At 51.9% G+C, this 22,352-nt stretch overlaps 1 protein-coding gene across 2 annotated transcripts; it reads left to right on the top strand.

Annotated features, from left to right (window-relative positions):
* The first annotated feature begins 123 nt into the window (after positions 1–123).
* On the top strand, positions 124–22,226 carry LIG3 (DNA ligase 3). 2 transcript variants are annotated; one of them, XM_040455209.1, is made up of 20 exons: positions 124–802; positions 2,016–2,569; positions 6,427–6,570; positions 8,391–8,588; positions 9,791–9,942; positions 10,637–10,803; positions 10,916–10,993; positions 11,458–11,626; positions 13,090–13,245; positions 14,988–15,119; positions 15,515–15,594; positions 15,933–16,020; positions 16,393–16,470; positions 16,798–16,921; positions 17,529–17,671; positions 18,016–18,090; positions 18,503–18,649; positions 19,294–19,486; positions 19,869–19,951; positions 21,070–22,226. In XM_040455209.1, the coding sequence occupies exons 1-20, from the start codon at positions 774–776 to the stop codon at positions 21,301–21,303; spliced, it is 3,024 nt and encodes a 1,007-aa protein (XP_040311143.1). In that variant the 5' UTR covers positions 124–773; the 3' UTR covers positions 21,304–22,226. The 2 variants fall into 2 exon arrangements, with proteins under 2 accessions (XP_040311143.1, XP_040311144.1); XM_040455210.1 differs by lacking the exon at positions 21,070–22,226 and adding an exon at positions 20,132–20,300.
* The last annotated feature ends 126 nt before the right edge of the window (positions 22,227–22,352 follow it).

Raw genomic sequence — 22,352 nt, 5'->3', positions numbered from 1 at the left:
GGGCCGGGGGCCCGGGGCTCGGCGCGGCCCGGGAGCCAGCCCCCTCGGCTCCTCCCCCGCCCGCCCGCCGAGCCCCGGGGCACACCCTCCGTGACGTGGCGGCCCCCGGGGAGCCCACGGGGGTTGTCCCGTCGTTCCCGGGGACCCCCACGGTTCCGCGAGCGGGAGGGTTCCCCGGGGCCCCCGCGGAACCACGCTGGCCGCGCCGAGGCCCGTGTGCGTCCGTGCGCGTCCGTGCGTGTCGGGAGGTTTTCTCTGCCGGCCACGTCCCCTTCCCCAGCCCCGGGCCGTGTCCTCGCGCCCCTGGCCGGTCCGAACCGAGGAACTCGCTTCCCCGCTTGCTCCGCGGCCGTCCCCGGGCCTTAGCACCGGCCAGTCGCTCAGCCCACCCCCGCGAAGGCGTCGGGGAAGGCCCCCCGGGAAGAGCGGCTTCAGCGCGCTCGCTTCCCGGCCCGGGCTGCGTTCGGGCCCCAGCCGTTTCATTCTCCACCACGTTGGAGGAAACGCTGCGCGGCGGCCGTTGGGGGCTGCGAGCACACGGGCTTGCTCCGAGCAGCGTGGTGCCTCCTCGTGGCCCAGCTCGCCCTGGGCCTCGGGCCCCGCGGAGGGTGGGGTGCTGCGCCGCGCTCTCCGGTCGGCTCCGTGCGGAGCGAGGGGGCGCGCCTCCCAAACATCCTTCTGAGGACCGCGTGGAAACCTAATTCGGCCTGGGCTCCCCCGATGGGCCTGCCCTGCCCACATAACTCACCTCTGCAGACCTCCTCTCCAAGAGAATGCCCCTTGATGAATCTGCGCACTTTGTGTACGTTTTCAGGGAGTTCAGAGCCCCTTCCCCCAGCCCATCCATGGACTCCTTTAAATTTTCCCACTCATCCTGTGGAGTAGGTATTGTTTTCCCTACTTTGGAAAGAACAGAAACTGAGACACCAAGGAGTTAAGGGTTTTCTCAAAAATAATATAGTCACTCAACTGAACGGTCCCAGTCGCACTCCCATCCCTGATCCCGATCCACCTGCCTTCCTCTGCTTCATGTTGCACTACAGGAAGTAAAGCCTGCCTTTCATTATAAACAGCTAACGTTATTTCCCTTTTGCAAAGCATGTGCGGGCTGGAAAGAATTTCCAGGATATTTAAAATGAGAACAATGAAGATACTTTAGAAAATATGAATATAAAAAGGTGGGGGGATACCAGGTAGACATAATCCCTTGTTTCCATGCGGGTTGATCTATCAGTTCCTTTGATTCTTGCCGTCCAGTTGCTTCAACATTCCCTGATTCGAGGTGCTATAAATTATGAGCAGGCTGGTTGCACAGAGGGAGCCTCTCCTTAAAGAATAAGTGCTTCCAATGGGTATTGAACCTGTGCTGTGTGCCCAGCTCTGTTCTTTGGGCCTTCCTCTTAGAATGACAAGTTAGGTACTATCATTTTCCATATTTACAGTTGAGGACATTGAGGAAGGGAGACGTTAAGTGACCTACCAAGGTCACGCAGCTAATGAGCTGGGATATGAACCCAAGCAGTCTGGTTCTAGGCTCTCCACTTAATGGCCTCTCAAAGTAGGTCATCTGATTACATCACAAATCTATATAGTGAATTGTTTTCAGAGGATGGCATATATGTTATGCTTCACATTAAAAACTTCACAAACCTAATGCAGTTCTTCTTGGTGATTAAAAAGAAACTTCAGGATAGCTTGTAATACTTACCAGTCATCATCCATTACGAGTATCGGATGTTGCTGATGGCCCGAGAAAAGCTTTTATGTTATTTGGATTTGATCCCCTTGATTATGATTTACTAGATGTACATGTGTGCATTAGATACTTGAACACCCTTTTGCAAACTGAATTTTCCTGTTTTGAACTTGTCTTCATCCTGTAGGCAATAAATCTTTAATACTTTGGGAAATGTTTAGTTAGTCAGCATGGACTGTGTTAGGACTCTGGCCTCTGGGGACAGTGGAAGCCTAGCTTCTGGTTTATATGTCACTTTTCCTGCCTCTTTTTCATGCAGCTGTATGACTTTGACTTTCAAGATCCTCTTCCTCCCAACCCTCCGCGCACTTGGGCGAAAAGAACTCTGCCTCTTCGGAGAACAACATCGCTGGCCTGACAGAAGACAGTTCGGCCATTGGTCAGAAACAGAGCTGTTTCATGGGCACGGCCTCCTCCAGAGAAGAAAGGCCGTTCTGTCATCCCAGAAAGGCGGTCTAAGACCACGTGCCACCCACCTTGTTTTCTTGCCAGGGTCGCATGTGGGACTCTGCAGTGGCCCCTGTGAGATGGCCGAGCAACGGTTCTGTGTGGACTACGCCAAGCGTGGTACGGCCGGCTGCAAAAAGTGCAAGGAAAAGATCGTGAAGGGCGTATGCCGGATCGGCAAAGTGGTGCCCAACCCCTTCTCAGAGTCCGGGGGCGATATGAAAGAGTGGTATCACATTAAATGCATGTTCGAGAAACTGGAGCGGGCCCGGGCCACCACAAAAAAAATTGAGGACCTCACCGAGCTGGAAGGCTGGGAAGAGCTGGAAGATAATGAGAAGGAACAGATAAGCCAGCACATTGCAGGTGGGTGGGGAACTGGTGCTGAGAGAAAGGAGGGGGAGAGTAGGACCCCATTTTTTTTTCCTCCCTGCCTGCCGCCTTCTTTTTTGTTGTGTTTGTTTGTTTTTTTTTTTTTTAACTTTTTGAAAACATTTCCAAACTCACAGAAGAGTTGTGAGGATAAAAAAAGAAAAAAAGAAAGCTCTTACTCCCTTTCCCCAGACATACCTGTTGTTACGATTTCGTTGTCTTTGCGTTATCATTTGTGTTCCTGTGCTGTTACTCTCTCTGTCCACGTGCGCAGTTTTCTTCCTGACCCATTTTAGAGTAGGTTGCATACGTTATGGCCTTGGCCTTGAAGTACTTCAGTGTGTATATCTTAAGAATAGGAATATTCTCTTATGTGACCGTAACAGTTATCAGCTCCAGTAAATCAATGCCTTATATAATACTTTCATCCACCATCTGTGTTCAGTTGTGTCAGTTGGTCAAACAGTATCTTTTTTTTTTTTTTTTAAATACTTATTTTTGAGACAGAGAGAGACAGAGCATGAACGGGGGAGGGGCAGAGAGAGAGGGAGACACAGAATCGGAAGCAGGCTCCAGGCTCTGAGCCATCAGCCCAGAGCCCGACGCGGGGCTCAAACTCACGGACCGCGAGATTGTGACCTGAGCTGAAGTCGGACGCTTAACTGACTGAGCCACCCAGGCGCCCCTCAAACAGTATCTTTTATAGCTTTTGTCTCTGGTACAGAATCCCACTCTAGGATCCAGTATTGCATTTTGTTGTCTCTTTGTCCTCCTTAATGTGGAACATTTCAGTAGTCTTTTTTTTTTTTTTTTAAATGCCGTTGATATTCTTAAAGACTAGAGTACCTACCATCACACCTTCTTATCTTTCAACTTCTTATCCTATGGACTCACAGGTTACTTTTTCCTGGTGGCTTGTAATTTTATTGTATTTTATTAATTTGGTATTTATCCCATAGTTGGCCACTTGGGAAACCCCTTTGAGGGGGTTTCTGTGTCCTAGATGCCTCATCATTTTTTATTTATTTATTTATTTATTTATTTTTTAATATATGAAATTTATTGTCAAATTGGTTTCCATACAACACCCAGTGCTCATCCCAAAAGGTGCCCTCCTCAATACCCATCACCCACCCTCCCCTCCCTCCCACCCCCCATCAACCCTCAGTTTGTTCTCAGTTTTGCCTCATCATTTTTTAAAATGTTTTTTAAAAAACTTATTTTTATTTTGAGAGAGAGAATGCACACGTGTGGGGGGGAGGGGCAGAAGGAGAGAGAGAATCTCAGGCAGGTTCCACGCTCAGCACAGAGCCCAATGTAGGGCTCGATGCCATGATGCTGGGATCATGACCTGAGCCCAAATCAAGAGCTGGATGCAGGGCGCCTGGGTGGCTCAGTCGGTTGAGCGTACGACTTTGGCTCAGGTCATGATCTCACGGTTTGTGAGTCTGAGCCCTGTGTCGGGCTCTGTGGTGACAGCTCGGAGCCTGGAGCCTGCTTCGGGATCTGTGTCTCCTTCTCTCTCTGCCCCTCCCCAACTTGTGCTTTGTCTCTCTCGGTCTCTCAAAAAATAAATAAATGTAAAAAAAAGTTAAAAAAAAAGAGTTGGATGCTCAACCGACTGAGCCACCCAGGTGCCTGTTTTTAAAAATATTTTACAAGAGCACACTTTATATACTGTATGTTAGCCAATTTGACAATAAATTATATTAACAAAATAAAATATTTTAAAGTACTTCCTTAATTTTCTGGCATAATGCTCTTAGGCTTACTTTAGTTTTTTATTTTATTTCCTTACTATTTTTAAGGTTTTATTTAATTTTTTTTTGGATGTTTATTTATTTTTGAGAGAGACAGACAGAATGCGAGTGGGTTGGGGCAGAGAGAGAGGGAGGAACAGAATCTGAAGCAGGCTGCAGATTCTGAGCTATCAGCACAGAGCCTGATGCGGGGCTCGAACTAAGGAGCTGTGAGATCATGACCTGAGCTGAAGTCGGACGCTCAACTGACTGAGCCACCAGGCGGCTCTTACTTTTGAGATTTTAAAGTAATCTCTACATGCAGTGTGGGGCTTGAACTTACAACCCCAAGATCAAGAGTCACATGCTCTGGGGTGCCTGGGTGGTTCAGTCTGTTGAGTGTCCGACTCTTGATTTTGACTCAGGTCATGATTGCGCAGTTCATGAGATCGAGCCTGACATCTGGCTCTGTGCTGACAGTGTGGAGCTTGCTGGGGATTCTCTCTCTGCTCTCTGCCTCTCTCTCAAAAAAAACAAAAAACAAAAAAAAAAAAAAACAAGAAATCACGTGCTCCACCAGACTAACCCACCCAGGTGCCCTTCTTAGGCTTACCTCATGTGTATCCTACCATAACCCTGGAATCTGCCATTTCTCTGAAGAGTCCTGGTTCTGTTAGTGGGGAATGTCTTTAAAGAACAAAATCTAGATGCTCTGTATCCTTGTTACCATGAGGTATCTTTGCTTTTAAGCTCTTTTAGCAGACAGAACTACAAAATGTATGTTCATATGCAAAAACGCCTGCATATACATACACAGATACATCTATATGCACACGTACATATTCACATGTGTGCATATTTTAGAAATCTTACACTGGTATTTCCAAATCCATTTAGTCCTTTATGACCTTCCTGTGCTCATTTTGACCTTTTTTTTTTTTAACTTTATTTATTTTGAGAGAGAGAGACATAGCATACAAGAAGGGGAGGGGCAGAGAGAGAGGGAGAGAGAGAATCCCAAGCAGGTTCGGCACTGTCCATGCAGAGCCCCATGTGGAGGTCAAACCCACAAATCATGAGATCATGACCAAAATCAAGAGTCAGACACTTAACTGACCGAGCCACCCAGGCACTCTTCATGTGTTCATTTTTAAAGTAATCCTATCTTCAATTAAGTATAGTTCTGGTCACCGAAGGAGAACTATAGCAGTGGCTCTAAAAATGGGCAAAAAGATAAAAAACAAACAAACAAAAAAAAAGTGGGCATCTATCTATCATTGTTCTTGGAGAGGAGAGAAGACTTCCAAGAGAGAAAGCTTCTTTACATATACTCCTTTCTCAAGTTCCCAATCCTGTCCTGCCTTGGCCATTGGCCTTAGCCTTTGTCACTTCTTAACTAATCTCCTTCAGAGGAAGAGAAATACAAAGTAGAGTCAGACTGTCACACAGCTCAAAAAACTCAGCAGCTGGGCTTTTCCTGCCTGTGCCAACCTGACCTGCTCTGTTTTCCATCTTCATTTTACTTTCCTGTTCATCTATAAATCAGGGGGCTAATTCCATGGAGCTGAGTCCCCAAGTTTTATCTGTGAAGATGTGATTTCTGATTTTCCCCAAATCTGGAGATTATTATATATGGGATAAGAAGTAGAGAGTGTTGATGAAAATGTAAGTTACTAACAGAGGCAGAGTAATGGGGTCTTTTGTCGCCAGAACGTGCTCCTTCTTCCCCTGCCCCCAGTACTCTGTTACCCACTAGCTTCACTCAAAAAGATCAGTCCAGAGACATCTGGGTGGCTCATTCCGTTCAGTGTCTGACTCTTGAGTTCAGCTGAGGTCATGATCTCATGGTTTGTGAGTTCGAGTTCCACGTTGGCACGGAGCCTGCTTGGGATTCTCTCCCTCTCCCTCTCTCTCTGCTCCTCCCTCCCTCTGTTTCTCTCAAAATAAATAAATAAACTTGAAACAAAACCAGATCAGTCCACAGCCAACCTTTGTAATGCCATGGTAGTAACTTACCAAGTAAGGCTGTAAGAGCAGTTGTGAGGTTCTTTGGAAGCTTTTCTCAGGGAGTTTTCACTGAAACATATTTTCCCTTCTTTTGGGGTCCTACAGATTTGTCTTCCAAGGCAACAAGCACACCAAAGAAGAAAGCTGTTGTCCAGGCTAAGCTGACAGCCACTGGCCAGGTGACGTCTCCAGTGAAAGGTGCCTCATTTGTCACCAATACCAATCCTCGGAAATTTTCTGGTTTTGCAGGTGAGAGGTTAGGGCTGCTTTAGCCATTATGGTTCTTTTAGTTTGGAATCCTATTTGGGATTCTGGCTAAGAGTGGAAGTTCTGTGCTATCTATCTGGCCTCCTTCAGAATTCGCTTTCCTCTGAGCAGAGGCAGGTAATGGCTAATTTTCAGCATTCCAGTTGTATAGCAAGCATTTCTTTGTGTATGTGAATCTCTGTGGCAGCCTAAAGAGGTTTTGTGTTGGCAGGACTTTTTGCCCTTGAAGTAGTCACCTGGGTCGGATGGAGATGATTATACCCTGCCCTAAAGCTTCCTTGTTTTTTGGTACTGAATGAAGTTTGAGAACTTGCATCCCTAATCTTGCCCAAACCGGAGCTGAAAGTATGGAAGAAGGGAGGTGGCATGTGTGTCCTGTGTAACAGGTAGCACCGGGCTAGGTAGGGACTCTTGCCCATGTAATTTGGTTTGTTCCTTCAGTTAACCTTACGAAGTACTTTTACGAGGCCTGTCTTATGAAAGAGAAAGCTGACATCCAGCGTTCATTATGGAATCAGTATTTACGCTAAAGTCTGTTTAACTCCAACGCCTGTGCTTTTTTCCCTGCACCCTGCTGCCTCTATCATTTGGAGACATTTCTGTGACTCAGGTAAAGAAAGTGAGGCCAAACACATGGCCTTAGAAGTTGTGTGCGGAGGTGGCTTTTTGTGAGTGAAAGAAGCGTAGGCTTCAAGTCAGAAGTCCCAGCATCTGACAGCTCGCTCAGGGGAGCACGTCGCTCTACCTCTGAGCTTCTGTGGCCTCATCTGTGAAGTGGGAACTGTAACACCTGCCTCGTTTACCACCCGGTATTCTCGTGAGCACTAATGGAGAAAAGATTGCAAAAACAGTGCCTGATTCTGTGGGGGTTTTATTGTTTTAAAACTCTGAGGTTTGGTTTTTGTGTGGTGGTAGGCCAGAGACAGAAGTACAGAAGAGTTCAGGTAGCAATAAGGACAGCATGTTTCTAGAAGGGCCCTGGTCCTAGGGAGGGAAATTTGGGAGGAACTGAGAGGAATGGGGTGTTCTAAATTCTCGCATCCTGCTGAACGTCGACACTTTGGAGATTTTGTCCCCTAAAATCCTCTTTAGACTCCGGGTCAGAGATGGGGATGGGTTCATAATTTACAAACCCCAGACAAGAGGAAGCTTACGTCAGCAGTCTGCTTGCTAATGGATCTGCTGCAAGCTTGCAGAACAGAATTTGCCTTGTAAATAGCCACAAGGAAGTAAGAGAGGACCATTTGGGGATGTCTGGAGGAAAGTCTTGCTCATTTAGCCAAATACCTGTTATTTTGGCAAGAATAAAGAAGTGGTGATGGGCGGGTGGGAGTGGCGAAAGGCTGGAAACGCCTTCTCCCTGGTCTTGGGTTCCTCATCAGTATGAGGAGATTGAACTGGGTAATCTTTAAGGCGTCTTCCAGCCCCAACAGTCTGCGGTAGTGATGATTTCCCACTGACTGATATGTCACTTGGTTTCTTCTCCTGCTCTCCCTGCTTCTCTGGGGTCAGCTTTACCATTGTGGAGATCTGCTCTCGGCACAAAGGTGACCTATTCTGTGCGGCACTCATATAAACACATGCGCGTCAGCTGGGCACCTGCATGGGTGTGAGGCCAGTGTTTCTTTCCCATTAATAGCTGTGACGCCTGTTCTTTACCTGTAAGGTGGGAATAATGGTATCCCCCCCCACAGGGCTATTTTGGGGGATTAAGTGAAGCTCCAGCAGATGGCTTGTCACTTTCCCTTTCTTCTTTCTCAGCAAGGCCAGTGAATCCTCCCTCATGTTTCTCTCTCCAACAGCCAAGCCCAACAACTCTGGGGAAGCCCGCTCAAGCCCTACCCCTAAGGCAAGCCTGTCCTCAAGCAGATGTGACCCCAAGCACAAGGATTGTCTGCTACGTGAGTTTCGGAAGTTGTGTGCCATGGTGGCTGAAAATCCTAGCTACAACACGAAGACCCAGATCATACAGGACTTCCTTCGGAAAGGTTCAGCAGGAGGTGGGGCCTAGAACATCCTGGATGGGCATTTCCTTTGAAGAGCTCAGAGTCGTGACTGGTTTCGTGGGCATGTGAACTATACGGTTTCATGGGGGGGAGAGGGGGAGCTTGCTTTGATGTAATCTTCTGTTAATACCATCTTGAAATTCTCTTTTTTTTCTTTAGATTTTTCATTTTTAAGTAACCTCTACACCCAACATGGGCTCAAACTCACAACCCTAAGATCAAGAGTTGCATGCTCTACCCACTGAGCCAGCCAGATGCCACTTGAAATTCTTTTTTTTTTTTTTTTTTCCAACGTTTATTTATTTTTGGGACAGAGAGAGACAGAGCATGAACGGGGGAGGGGCAGAGAGAGAGGGAGACACAGAATCGGAAACAGGCTCCAGGCTCCGAGCCATCAGCCCAGAGCCCAACGCGGGGCTCGAACTCACGGACCGCGAGATCGTGACCTGGCTGAAGTCGGACGCTTAACCGACTGCGCCACCCAGGCGCCCCAAAATTCTTAATAATTTTGAAGAATGAGCCCTGCATTTTTACTTCTTCTTTTTTTTAATGTTTATTTTTGACAGAGAGAGAGAGAGAGATCGTGAGCAGGGAGGGGCAGAGAGAGAGGGAGACACAGAATGTGAAGCAGGCTCCAGTCTCCAACCTGTCAGCACAGAGCCCAGTGCAGGGCTTGAACTCACAAGCTATGAGATCATGACCTGAGCTGAAGTCGGATGCTCAACCAGCTGAGCCCCCCCAGGCACCCCCATTTTTACTTCTTACAGGCTCCACAGGGAGCACAGCCAGTTGTTCTTGGGGCACAGTGGCGTCACTCTTCTGCTGCCCTTATGTTATCCCCAGAAGGCCGGAAGGACCTATTGCATTCGACCAAGAGGAAAGTTCACTATCCTGCATGTTGGATAAGGTTTTTGTGAACGATTCATCTAACAAATGATCATTGAGCATCTGAATGTGCTCATCACTGGGGACACTAAAGCAAAACAGTGGCTCCGCCCTGTGGGAGTTCATCCGGGGAGGTAGATGCGTAAGCCACGAGCCACCAGATGCGGTAGCCTCCACCTCTGTGATGAAGTACACGGGGTATTGTGGCAGCACAGACAGCGATGTAGACATCTCTTTCAGTTCCTTGAGTTTATGTATGTGTTTGTTTAAGCTCCCATTTCTCAAGAAGGGTTCTATTCTTCTGCCTCCAGATGGTTTCCACGGTGACGTGTACCTAACAGTGAAGCTGCTGCTGCCAGGTGTTATTAAGAGTGTTTACAACTTGAACGATAAGCAGATTGTGAAGCTTTTCAGCCGCATTTTTAACTGCAACCCAGATGATATGGCACGAGACCTAGAGCAGGTCAGAGGAAGGGGAGGGTGGGCGGCGTTCCAGGTGGGGCTCTGCCAAGCTAGGCACCTGCAACCTCTTTTTTCTGGTTGGGGCATATACTGTTTTAGGAAACTGAAACCCATTTGAGCAAGCTTCCTTTTCGAGAGAGCTTCCTTTACTAGAGGCCACAGCCGTTAGTGTCACAAGGTTGAGGACGGAAATTGGACTGCGACCCCATGAGAGGCCTAGATCTCAGCGACGGGGTTTGAGACTTCCCACTGGCTCTCCTTGGGTTCTCATTCTGGGCCCTCCTTTTTCTTGGTTTTTTTTTTCACCGTAACTTGGTATAACATTCAGCTTTTGTTCGTTCACAACTCCAGCTTTGGCAGCATAGAAAGTTTCTAACCGAGCGCTGCCCTTACCTGATGACCATATTTGTTTCTTGGTCCAAATTCTACCAGGAACCCAATTGGCTGCGTCCTGGATTAGTCCTTCCTTGCGTCACTTCTCAGCCAAGGCAGATGGCCAGATCCTAAGGCGGGTAGAGGTGCCCTTTCCAGGAACTGTGGGTGGGATAGAGTCTCCAAGAAGTGAGCCCAATATGTGCGAGCTGGGAATAGGAGTGATGATTGAAATCCCTGACTCACCTTTAGTGCCGGGGGGTTGGGAGATACGCTCGGCCACTCTGGGGTTGCAGCAGAGCCATTTTGGTTTTTGGAGACAGGGTGACGTGTCAGAGACGATCAGAGTCTTCTTTGAGCAGAGCAAGTCTTTCCCTCCAGCTGCCAAGAGCCTCCTCACCATCCAAGAGGTAGATGCGTTCCTCCTTCGCCTCTCCAAGCTCACCAAGGAGGATGAGCAACATCAGGCCCTGCAGGACATCGCGTCCAGGTCGGGGGAGCTGCCTCGTGGGGCTGGGCGTGGGGAGATGCGATCGCCAGGAGAGGAGGCTTTGGGGGTCCACAGCTCTGCAGAGACCAAGCTGAATGTGCCTCACCCCTAGGTGTACAGCCAACGACCTTAAGTGCATCATCAGATTGATCAAACATGACCTGAAGATGAACTCAGGTGCAAAACATGTGTAAGTCCCAGCCCCTCTGATGGCCTGAACTGCCAGCTTCCTTTGTTGCCAGCTGGGGTCAGGGCCTTGGAGTCCTGATCTAGATTTAAATCCTCATTCTGCCTTATTCCTTCGTGTGGGACCCATCACTAGACCTAGCTCAGCCTCCGTCTTCTCACGTAAGATGTAAGGATCCCCTTCTCACGCAGTTGTTAAAATGGAAAGTATGGAGCATGTTCAAAAAATAGAATATGAGTTCCTTGTCCGCCCCGGCCCCCTCTTTGCCATGGCAGCACCCATGGAGGCCCAGTATCTCAAAATGCTGAGTTTTCCAAGAGCTCGTTTTCCTGTGAAAGTCTTTAGACAATAGAGCGTCAGCTTCCCCTCTGTATTGAGATGCTCTCTCTCTGAGAACTGACTGCTATCTAAAGCAGTAAGGTCAGAGACGGTGGGTTTTGTTTCCTTGCTCCCATCTGCCTTGGCAGGTTAGATGCCCTTGACCCCAATGCCTATGAAGCCTTCAAAGCCTCACGCAACCTGCAGGACGTGGTGGAGCGAGTCCTCCGCAATGAGCAGGAGGTGGAGAAGGAGCCAGGCCGGAGACGAGCTCTGAGTGTCCAGGCTTCACTGATGACGCCAGTGCAGCCCATGCTGGTAAGGATGCTGCTCCGGCCCCACGTGCTCCAGATACTCCCCGTGCTTGTGAGATCTGCTAGGGTATGATGCTGGAGGGGTTTGGGGAGGGAACAGTGGAATTGCGGAGGGGTATGTTTCCGCGGGGAATTAGAGGTAACGGAGAAGGCGGCGTGATCTAGCAGAAATACCTGAATTCTAGGCCCGACTCTGCCAGCAAGCTGTAGAATCTTGAATGAGTTACTTGGCCCTTAGTTTTTTCCTTCCCTCACACAAATGATGTATGAAATCTTCTGAAGCATCTACTTAGAATGGTTTGTCGGTCATCTTTCCTGAAAACAGGTGGATGTATTAAGTAACTCCTGAGATTCTGTGACCTACCCCAAAGTAGCTCTGAGACTTAGTGGCAGAGCCGAGCTGCTTATGACAGGGTGGCTTGGCCTCATATTCTTCTGGAAAACACAGCTCAAGGAATGAAGACCAGGTGTGACCGAGATCATCTTGAGCCTCTGTTCATTTCACGAGATGTGGGATTTCCTTTCTGGGATTGGTTTTTCTGTGCATCGGGCCCCTCCACATATGCTGCCGGGCCTACTATGCGGTCCCTGGGTTGCTCCGGCCGGTGCAGTGCCTTTTGTGAACCTGCCTCGTGTGTGCTGCTAACGCCTTCGCAGAAGTGTTCTCTCCCTCCCGGGAATGTGGGATGGCCAGCTCCAAATTTGTGAGCTCACCATCCCGGGGACAGGACTCTTGTCACCGGCAGTAGTGGCCTTTCTGACTTTTATAAGAGTTCTGTCCAGAGTCTGTTGTACAACTTGTCACTTATTTGAAGAGTGGCATGGGTTCTATAGCTTAGTGCTTAACCCCACAGGCTTTGGAGTTGGGGCTAGCTGCAAACAACCAGCCCTGCCATTGACCAGCTATATAGCTTTAAGGAAGGACTCAACCTCTTTGAACGTCTTGTTTTCTCAACCATGAAGCTAAGACAGCGTCCCTCATGTAAGAGCACATGGAGGGTGTGGCGGGGCTATGTCTGATCTATACCCGTGAATAGCCCCAGAATGGTAGTCAGTCAGTCAGTGTCGTGTGAGGCAGGGTGGCCCTGGTATGTGAGGAAGCACTCCTGTGACCTGTCCTGACCGCTGTCCCTGACCGCTGCCGCCCTGCCAGCCCCTGTCAACGTTCTGCATCCCTTATCTTACCTCTGCGTACCTCCTTTGCTGACCGGTGTGTTTAACAATAAGCCAAGACCCTGCAAGATCTTAAATTATTGAGAAGAAAATGAAATGCTGTTTCAGTGGAAGTTTATTACTCTTTTAAAATGAATCACATTCGTAGTCTTCAAAAGGCAAGCTCCGTGCCAGCCCTGAGGGCATCCTCCGGTCCTCACTCCCCGGGACCTGGACTCTGGGGCTGTCCCTGCTGAGCAGCCCCCAGTGGGAGAGCACCTGTAAGTCTCCAGGCTTGTCTTTCCTCACCCCAAGGCCGAGGCCTGCAAGTCCATCGAACATGCGATGAAGAAGTGTCCTAATGGCATGTTCTCTGAGATCAAGTATGACGGGGAGCGAGTCCAGGTGCATAAGAACGGAGACCACTTCAGCTACTTCAGCCGCAGCCTCAAGCCCGTCCTGCCTCACAAGGTATAGGTTCCTTCTTTTCTGCCGGGACTTTCTTAACCTTCCCGCCTCTAAGACTCTCAGGGGCAGGGTTCCATAGTCATTTCAGCTCTGGTACCCAACAGGGGTTTTCTCATATCTGTTGAATGAACGTGTGTTTGTTTTTGGAGTCTCATTAACGAGGGGCTGCCCAGTAGGGACAGCCAAAGAGCCCAGACTTGGGTAAGTCAGCAGAGCCCCAGGGGACAGCGATACTCCCCTTGCCCACTGTGACACTGAGACAGTGAGCTCACCTTGCAAGTGACTTGCAGTGCTTGTCTCTTACGTTTCCATGCCCGTGTGCTTCTCAGAGCTAAATTACAGGTCGGGTACTAAAGGCTGTGGAACTGTCGTTAGTGAGTTTGGTAAATATTTATCGAGTGTTTTGTCTGTGCTGAGCACTGTTCCAGGTAGTGGGTGTACAGCTGTAAAAAAATGGGCAAAGGTTCTTGCCCCCTGGAGGCTTACATGCTGACGGAAACAATCCAGTGGGGACATCTGGGAGCCCAGACTCCTGTCCTTCATTCAGGGGCATTAAGAACCTCACCCCTCAGTCCTTCTCAGCACCAGGGCCTCTGTGAGCCTTGGGGCTCTCTTCAGGGGAAAGCACCTGGAACATCTGGCCCCAGGAGCTTGTGAGTAGATGGACTTCCTGTCCTTGCTACCCGTTCTCTCCTTGCTCAGACTCCATTTTTCAGAGCTCCGGGGGTGAAGGGGACCTGTTGGGTGGCTCCCGTGCTCCCCTCCCCTTGCCTTCCTGCTAGAGCCCTGAGCCTCAGGCTGTTCATTTCAGATGTCCAGAGGAGAGCTCAGCACTGCCCTCCCTGGGGAGATGAGCGCAGGCTCACTGGCGTGGTCGGACCCAGTAAAGCCGCCGAGGAACTGTTCCCAGGGAGCAGCTGCTCAGTGGGCACCTCTGTTACCCAGGAAGAAGTTCGAGCCTGGCTTTTCGGAGTGTAGAGCCCTTTCCAAAGCTTCATTCGTTCCTTGTCTCTCCTGTACTTCGGGTTTGTGGAGAGTGGGTTGGGGATTGAAGTAGAGCAGGACAGGTATACAGGCCTCTCCTGTCCCAGCTTCCAGCCCCATAGGTAGCAAGGGCCTGCGTGCCCGGCCCAGGGGAGGAATCAGGCCGCAGTCACGCTCTCTGGACCTCACTGCTGGCATCACTTGGCAGGGGCTAGCAAGGGTGGGACTCCTCCCTCTCTGGAACTATCAGAGACTAGGTTTCTACCTCTATCAGGAAAAACTCTAATTCCAAACATCCTTTCTTACTCATTTTGAAGATGGTTGTGGATTTCAAGCTCTCAGAGAAGACCCTCCTGTTTCCTCGCTGCTCCTAAGAGGGTTCATTTCTTCCTTTCCATCCACCTCTTTGTAACTGGCTTGTTCTCCCCACAAGTGTCTGCCTGGCCGCACTCCCTCCTCTCATGTTTGTCCACCCCCACCTGCTCCTGCGCATACTCCACGCCCTTTTTCTTCCTTTTTCCTCCAAACTCTCCTCCATGGCTCAGGGGACTCAACCCAGGCCCACCTCTTCCTGGGTCCGAAATACCCATTCGTCTGGTCTCAATGGCTGGTAAGGCTTAGGTCTGTTTTGCACATGAGTTTGGCTCCCCGTGTTGATGTTCTGTGTTCCTTTTGGGGCCTGGGTTTTGCTTTCTGGCTCGGCTGTAGGTCACTGCTGCCCGTTCCTCTGTCCCTTACCTAAGTCACCCTTTTGCCTCCAGGTGGCCCACTTTAAGGACTATATCCCCCAGGCTTTCCCTGGGGGCCACAGCATGATCTTGGACTCTGAGGTGCTCCTGATCGACACTAAGACAGGCAAACCGTTGCCCTTTGGGACTCTTGGGGTGCACAAGGTACTGGCTCAGGGCCACACGTGTGGGAAGGGGAGCATGTGTGCGCATGTGGACGTGGACGTATGCGTGCTGTTGGTCTGAATGGAGGGGAATCTGTCACTCACTCAAGGTTAGGCTTATTCTTTGTTTCTGAACTATTTCTGAACGTAGCCCTGAGTTTAGATGTGTTTTTTTTGTTTTTTACATAAAAGGAGCTAATACAGGGAACTTAGAATTGGGTTGATTTCCATTTAGGACCATGTGCTAAGTGCCCTTGTGGCCCAGGGCTTCAGAGCATGTCAAGACTTTTCTGTCCAGTGCTTTAGAGGGTCTCCAGAAGTGGATTGGGACTCCCCATTTTTTCTGCCCTCTTGTTTTTGTCCCTCATGTATCTCCTATCTCATTTTTCTTTACAGAAAGCTGCCTTCCAGGATGCTAACGTCTGCCTGTTTGTTTTTGATTGTATCTACTTCAATGACATCAGCTTGATGGACAGGTGAGGGAGCTCTTTTTGGCTCCTGAGTAGGGAGGCAAGGGCTCGCTCACCTTGGGAAGGAGGGAGGGGAAGGGGCTGGAGCCTGTGCCTCTTTGTACCCAGAGCTGGGGAGGAAGGAGCTAAGAAGTAGCACACTTGCTACACGCACAGTGCTCCACGAAGCAGAAACGGGACCTGCGAGGGCGAAGTGGCTTTTGTGCCGCAGCTCGGTCACGAGAGAGGCTTTGAGCCATGGCAGTCCCTCTCGCGAAGCAGCAGTTCGTCGCTGAATCCCTCCCTCCTCAGAACTCCTGATGGGGGTCGGAGGACCCTGACCTCAGCTCTCTCATCCCCCTTAGGCCTCTGTGTGAGCGGCGGAAGTTTCTTCATGATAACATGGTTGAAATTCCCAACCGGATCATGTTCTCAGAAATGAAGCAAGTCACTGTGAGCAAAGACCACACCCCAGACAGCCGCCTAGTGGTTTGAAAGGGCACACAGCCCCTTGGTCAGATGTGACTGGGAGAATGAGTCTTAGTTGTCTTATGGGGGCTGCCGACGTGTGTATGTCGTCCACTAGTCACCCCCGGGAGGACAGGGCATGAAACACTCTTCTGCGACGGGCTCCCCATGTCTCACAGCCGCAGTAGCTTTCTGGTTGGGAGAATCCCTGCTTTGCAAGACCTTGGTTTGTCGTACTCAAGTCGGGGTGTTTCCACTGGGCCCCGCACCAGTGTGCGAAAGGGAACCGCGGCCACCTGCCCGCCACAGCAGTGTCTGTTCTCACGCCAACCTCAGCATCTCTCTGTTATCCTTCAGAAAGCTTCGGACTTGGCCGACATGATAAACCGGGTCATCCGAGAGGGGTTGGAAGGGCTGGTGCTGAAGGACGTGAAGGTGAGCCACTCAGCCACTCACACCCTCGGCCTTCTCTCTCCTGCGGGCCCCCCCACCCACCCGGTCTCTCCAGCCCCGGCCAGCAGAGGGCGGCGTCAGCCTGAGGTGGCCGGGGCTGGCTGCAGCAGGGCCCTTTCCAGGGTCCGCACATCTCCGTTTTGTGTCTAGAGGATGGGTTTGTGTTATGTTTCCTGGGCCGCGAGCTGGGGGGTCTTGGCCAGAGTGGGCCGGGCACTGTGGTAGAGCCGAAATATCAAAGGAAGAGGTAAATCCCACCCTTCTGCGGGTTCCATTCTAGTTTGAATCTTTCTTGCTTTTTCCTCTCAGGGTACATATGAGCCTGGAAAGCGGCACTGGCTGAAAGTCAAGAAAGACTATTTGAATGAGGGAGCCATGGCTGACACAGCTGACCTGGTGGTCCTTGGGGCCTTCTATGGGCAAGGGAGCAAAGGTCAGGGCGGCCTCTGGATGGGACTTCTTTGACAGGCACCACTCAGGGTGTAGGCTGGCCTTTTTGCTGGCTTAATCTACCAGCACGGCCCATCATGACTTCCACGGTTCTGGGATCAAGGGCCCCAGACTGGCCCGTGTCACCTCAGGTGGGGACATCTATGTGAGAGCTATAGACTTGGGCAGGGAGAGGTCAGGCAAGAGTACCCTATGCTACCTGGCATTAAGAAGCTCACCATCAACTACTTCCTCGGGGCCTGGCCACTTTCTACTCAGAGAAAAATCTCAAAATCTCCTGACTGGAGGGGAAGTTGGGGTCTGAGGAATGAATCTACTATGTGCCAGACACTGTTCAAGTTGCTTTACTCCCCGGAATCTGACAAATTCTCGATGATTGTCCCTAATTGACTAAAGAGGAAATTGGGACTCATAAAGGTTTAACTTGTGCGGCTAGTAAGAGGTAGAGGAGGTAGATCCAGGAGGGGCGCTCGGCGCTCTGATGCCTGGGCCCAGGGCTTTCCCCTCCAGCAGGCTGCCCCTCACTGGGCACGTGGGGCTGACAGCAACGGCTCCCTCCATCCGCAACTTAACTCGCCGCCCCCCCTCAGGTGGCATGATGTCCATCTTCCTCATGGGCTGCTATGACCCAGGCAGCCAGAAGTGGTGCACGGTCACCAAGTGTTCGGGAGGCCATGATGATGCGACGCTTGCCCGCCTGCAGAAGGAACTGGACATGGTGAAGATCAGTAAGGTGAGGAAGGGACCTGTTTGGCCTGGGCCTCTGGACTGGCCGTCGTCACTGAGACTGGCTGTGCTTGGGGGACTGCGGGGATCGTTGATCTGTCTCCACAGAGAGTTGCTCATTGGCCATGGGAGCAGCATTAGGCCTTCAGAGTCTTTGAGTGCCAACCTTGTGCAGACCGGCCCGCCTGCTCCCTGGGCCAAACTCTCTGGGCAGGGAGGATCCCCTGGGGTGAGGGTCAGCCTTTTGTAAACAGTCATCTCCTTGCACAAGCCTGTGACTGGGGAGGGGAGTAGCATCTGCTTCTTGTTTTGGCGTGGGAACAGCCCAGCACAGCGTCTTTTGTCTTCCAGGATCCCAGCAAGATACCCAGCTGGCTGAAAATCAACAAGATCTACTACCCGGACTTCATAGTTCCAGACCCAAAGGTATCAGCCCAGTGGCCCGAGGCCTCCAGCCCACAGAACAAGCTTGCAGATTCCGTAGGGCCACAGAGATGCCGTTTCAACCTCACGGACAGCCCACCTGAGGATGGGGGTCTAGACCGGGCAGCCAAGTGATGGGCCAGTCGGCTCTGAGGAATCCTCAATAGAGGGAGGATGACACTGACCATCCCCTAGACACAGAGGGTTTGCTCGAAGTGGCCGGGCCCGGTTCCTTCTGTGCACTGACCGAGAAATTGAGACCCCGGAGGAGAGCCAGAACTTCCCTAAGGTCACATAGCGTCAGCAGCGCCTGTCAGCCGGTGCTTTTTGGTTTTAACGGGTCTGTGTTGCTTCTAGCTGGTTGGGAGAGGCTTCCCTGCTTCACCAGCGAGTGACCTGACTTAACCCCTGACAGAAAGCTGCCGTGTGGGAGATCACAGGGGCTGAGTTCTCCAAATCTGAGGCTCACACGGCCGACGGGATCTCCATCCGATTCCCTCGTTGCACCCGGATCCGTGATGATAAGGACTGGAAATCTGCCACTGACCTCCCCAAACTCAAGGTGCCTGCTTACGCTGCATGTGTGTCCTCTGCCCTGCTGCCCTGGCCTGGCACCCCAGCTGTCTGGCCCGCTCACATGTTCTCTCTCCCCGGAGACCAGGAGGGCGGTGGAGGGAGACCACCTGTCACAGGGCCAGGAGCTGCAGCACCCCGAGGGAGAGTGCCGTGCTGCTCCCCCGCTTCCTGCTCGGGGGCTGGCCCCAGGCTGTGGTCTGTGCTGCCGAGAAGAACCGGGGGACAGAAAACAGTGATTTGTACCGACTCCCTAAGAGACAGGGACGGAGTTTAGAAAAGCACTGAGGGGCACCTAGGTGGCTCAGTCGGTTGAGCGGTCGGCTCTTGATTTTGGCTCAGGTCGTGATCTCTCGGTTCGTGGGATCGGATCCTGCACTGGGCTCTGTGCTAACAGCGGGGAGCCTGCTTGGGATTCTCTTTGTCCCTCCCTCCCTCTCTAAATAAATAAACTTAAAAACATACACACACACACACACACACACACCAAGAAAGCCAGCTGCTTTTTTCCCTGCCATTTATTTGTCTCCCCTCTTTGTTCCTTAGGCACACGGACCTAAGACACACCTCAGAGGCCAGTGGCTGGGAAGGTAAGGGAAGGATCACACCTGATATCTCCGTGCCTCTCCTCAGGAACTGTACCAGCTGTCCAAGGAGAGGGCAGACTTCACTGTGGCAGCCGGAGACGAGGGGAGCTCCACTACTGGGGGCAGCAGCGGAGAGAACGAGGTCACCTCGCGGCCTGCCTCCAGGGCCTCCCCGAAGCAGCCCTCCACCAGTGCCAAGAAGGCAGGAGGGAGGCGGAGCAGCCCCGACAGCCGAGGTGGTAAGAAGGGAGGGGCTGGGGCGATGAGTGTGGTATGAAGGCAGACCTCAAAGGACAGGGACCTGGTCTGACATTCCGGCTCTGAGATCATGTGATTCTCTGCATCCGCCGTGACAGACGTTGACCGTGTTCCTGTTGTGTGTCCAGCCGCGGGCCAGAAGCCATTCTCCTGGGCCCCCTCCATCTGCTCAGTAAACCTGAGTGACAGGACCCCGGGAGAGCCCACCTGACCTTTGGATAAGCCCCCTCTGAGCGCCCCTCCCGTCTCAGCCGTGCTCCTAGGAAAGCCAGGGCCTGGCCCTTCTGCGTGCTGCCCTGACCTCCGGGGTCCGTGTCCGCTCCCCTCCCCGCCGCCTAGTTCTCACCCCGAGCTCTCCCGCAGGTAGCAAGCCCACAGCGAAGCCTCCCCCCGTGAGAGTGGGAGAGAAGCGGAAGGCTCCCGACGAGCTCCCGGGCCAAGCAAAGGTGAGGGGAAAAATGGCGGGGTACCCGCGGCCGGCTTGGCCCAGGGCTGTGCGTTCCCGATCCTGCACTGGAACACGGAGAGACGAGCGATGTCTGGGGACTGATGGCCAGACACGCACCCCACCCCGCCGCGGCTGCCAGCGCCGCTGCTCCACCCTGTGCCCTCTCGTTGCCTTGCAGAGGCGGCCGGCCAGCCAGCAGAGAGGAAGGAGAGCTGTGCCCGCAGGCAGGAGATAGAACAGCCGGGCCTCGCTGAGAGGCTGCAGGGACCCATCGGGCTGCCGCTCCCAAGTCACAATTTACATTAAAGAAAGGGGAGGAAGCCCAGTCTGGGTGGAGTGCGGCTGGCCGTGTGAGTCTGTGCTGTCTGTGCTCGGGGCCAGAGCAGACCGAGCCCACGAGGAGCGGAGTGGGGAGAGGGCGCTGGCTTGGTGATTGTCCCCCAGAGAGCCCTTCGCCTTTTGTAGCCCCTTCTCGGTCGTTGGTTTGACAACAGCTATTGAGCACCTACTGAGGCCAGTGATTAGGCTGGCCCAGGGGGGACGTGGGAAGTAAACACCCGATCTCTGTACCGTGTGACGGAGCCACACAGTCCTCCCCGCTAGCCAAAGCAAGCACCGAAGTTTGGCAAGTCAGGCCCCGAGCCCCGTCCCCGGCAGACGTGTAGAACCGTTCCCGTCTTTTCCCTGCGCGAAGCCCTTGAATCCGTCCACGGCCGAGGAGGGCTCCTGACCCCGCAGCCTAGCTAGTTGGGCACCGTGGACTGCTCGATCAGCCGGCATCCCGGAGTCCAAGAGCCACTGGTCCCGCCTGCCGGATGGTTCTCAGACACATGTACTTCCCCCTTCTCCAGGTCCCCGCATAGGGACCCACCCTGTCTTCCTCCTTTCCCTCTAGGCAGGGAGGGAGGGGGGTGCTTCCTCTAGAGTGGCTGGAGGACATGGGTTTCAGTGCCTATTCCTTTTCTCCACTAAACTCTCCGTGCTGGTGTCCTGACCACTAGGCTTCATCTCTGGCTCTTGTTGTGTCTCAAGTCCCCTTAGTATCTGGCCTGTGCTCGTCTCTGTGGAGGCCCATCGGTCCCACTGCTGACCGCACTGACCCCTGTGCGTTTGCAGGTGCTGCTGGACATCTTCACTGGGGTGCGGCTCTACCTGCCACCCTCCACGCCGGACTTCAGCCGTCTCAGACGCTACTTTGTGGCATTTGATGGGGACCTGGTGCAGGAATTTGACATGGCTTCGGCCACGCACGTGCTGGGGAGCAGGGACGAGAACCCTGAGGCCCAGCAGGTCTCCCCGGAGTGGATCTGGGCGTGTATCCGGAAACGGAGGCTGGTAGCTCCCTGCTAGGACCGCGGCCCTCCGTCTCCCTTGGCCGCACTCTTCTGCCTCCCCACAGGCCTGTGCTCCTGCTGGGCAGGCAGGCGGCCCCAGGAACCAGGGGAGGCGGGTGGCATTTCTTCTCCAAGCGGTGCATTTTCAGAACACGCCAGCCATGCTTGGTCTCTTCCCGACCAGGATGGACTTGCTGTGGGCACCCCTCCAGGGAAATCACTTTCTCCTGCTGGTTTACATAGATCTTTCAGATCTGGGTGCTGGTTTGGTTGTCTTTTTCTTTCAAAAGCAGCTTCCCCACGCCCCCCCCCCCCCCCATAAATAAAATCTCTTACAGTTATCCCTGGCCTTGCCTCCCGTCCCCTGTAACTTCCCTAGCGATTAAGGCTATTGAAGGCTGTCCACAAAGCCACTTGCCCCTTTTACTTGCAGGCTCATTTTAAAAGTTGTATTTAAAAGATTGCCTTCGGAAACGCTTCTTATACTTGGCGGAACTTGTATTCAACTTGGCCCTTTTTGCCAGGAATGAATCCTTATTTGAAAGAAAACAAAATGAATTTTATGACTTAATTCTCTGTGTTCTCCTCTTCCAGGGTATGGGTCCTGGTTTGAAGGGAGGGCACCAGGATCAGGTAGGAAAATGGGGCCTTTCTACAGAAGCGAGGTTGTGTGAGCTACTCCTCTGGGGGACATAGGGCTCCAGGAGGATCTGCCTCCTCCAAATCTGGAAGCAAGACTGGTTTTGAAAGTCAGAAATCCACCCGAGGACAAAACCTACACAGCGTCCTTACCAAGAAAGGCTCCTGCGCCACTGAGGCTGGTTTCTTTGAATAAAAGGAAAACAATTCAGTGTAGTGGAGTGCTGTTCAGTAGAACTTTCTCTGGCAATGGAAATACCCTGTAAATCTTCACTAGCCAAAATAAATTAGGCACACTTAGCCAAGGAGCTCTTGGAATGTGGCTAACACAACTGAGGAACTGAAGTTTTCATTTTAATTCAACTTTAAATGGTCCCAAGTGGCTAATAACTACCACATTGGACCATGCAGGGATGGGCCTGGTTC

Source organism: Herpailurus yagouaroundi, unplaced genomic scaffold, assembly GCF_014898765.1.
Source record: "Herpailurus yagouaroundi ecotype Mexico unplaced genomic scaffold, PumYag 215, whole genome shotgun sequence".
Classification (NCBI taxonomy): domain Eukaryota; kingdom Metazoa; phylum Chordata; class Mammalia; order Carnivora; family Felidae; genus Herpailurus; species Herpailurus yagouaroundi.
This window is presented reverse-complemented; position numbering and strand designations above follow the sequence as displayed.

Coding starts and splice junctions, on each gene's coding strand:
- LIG3 (XM_040455209.1), top strand. CDS start 774: ATGCCCCTTGATGAATCTGCGCACTTTGT. Junction 6,571..8,390: donor GAAATTTTCTGGTTTTGCAG/GTGAGAGGTTAG, acceptor TCTCTCCAACAG/CCAAGCCCAACAACTCTGGG. Junction 10,994..11,457: donor AACTCAGGTGCAAAACATGT/GTAAGTCCCAGC, acceptor CTGCCTTGGCAG/GTTAGATGCCCTTGACCCCA.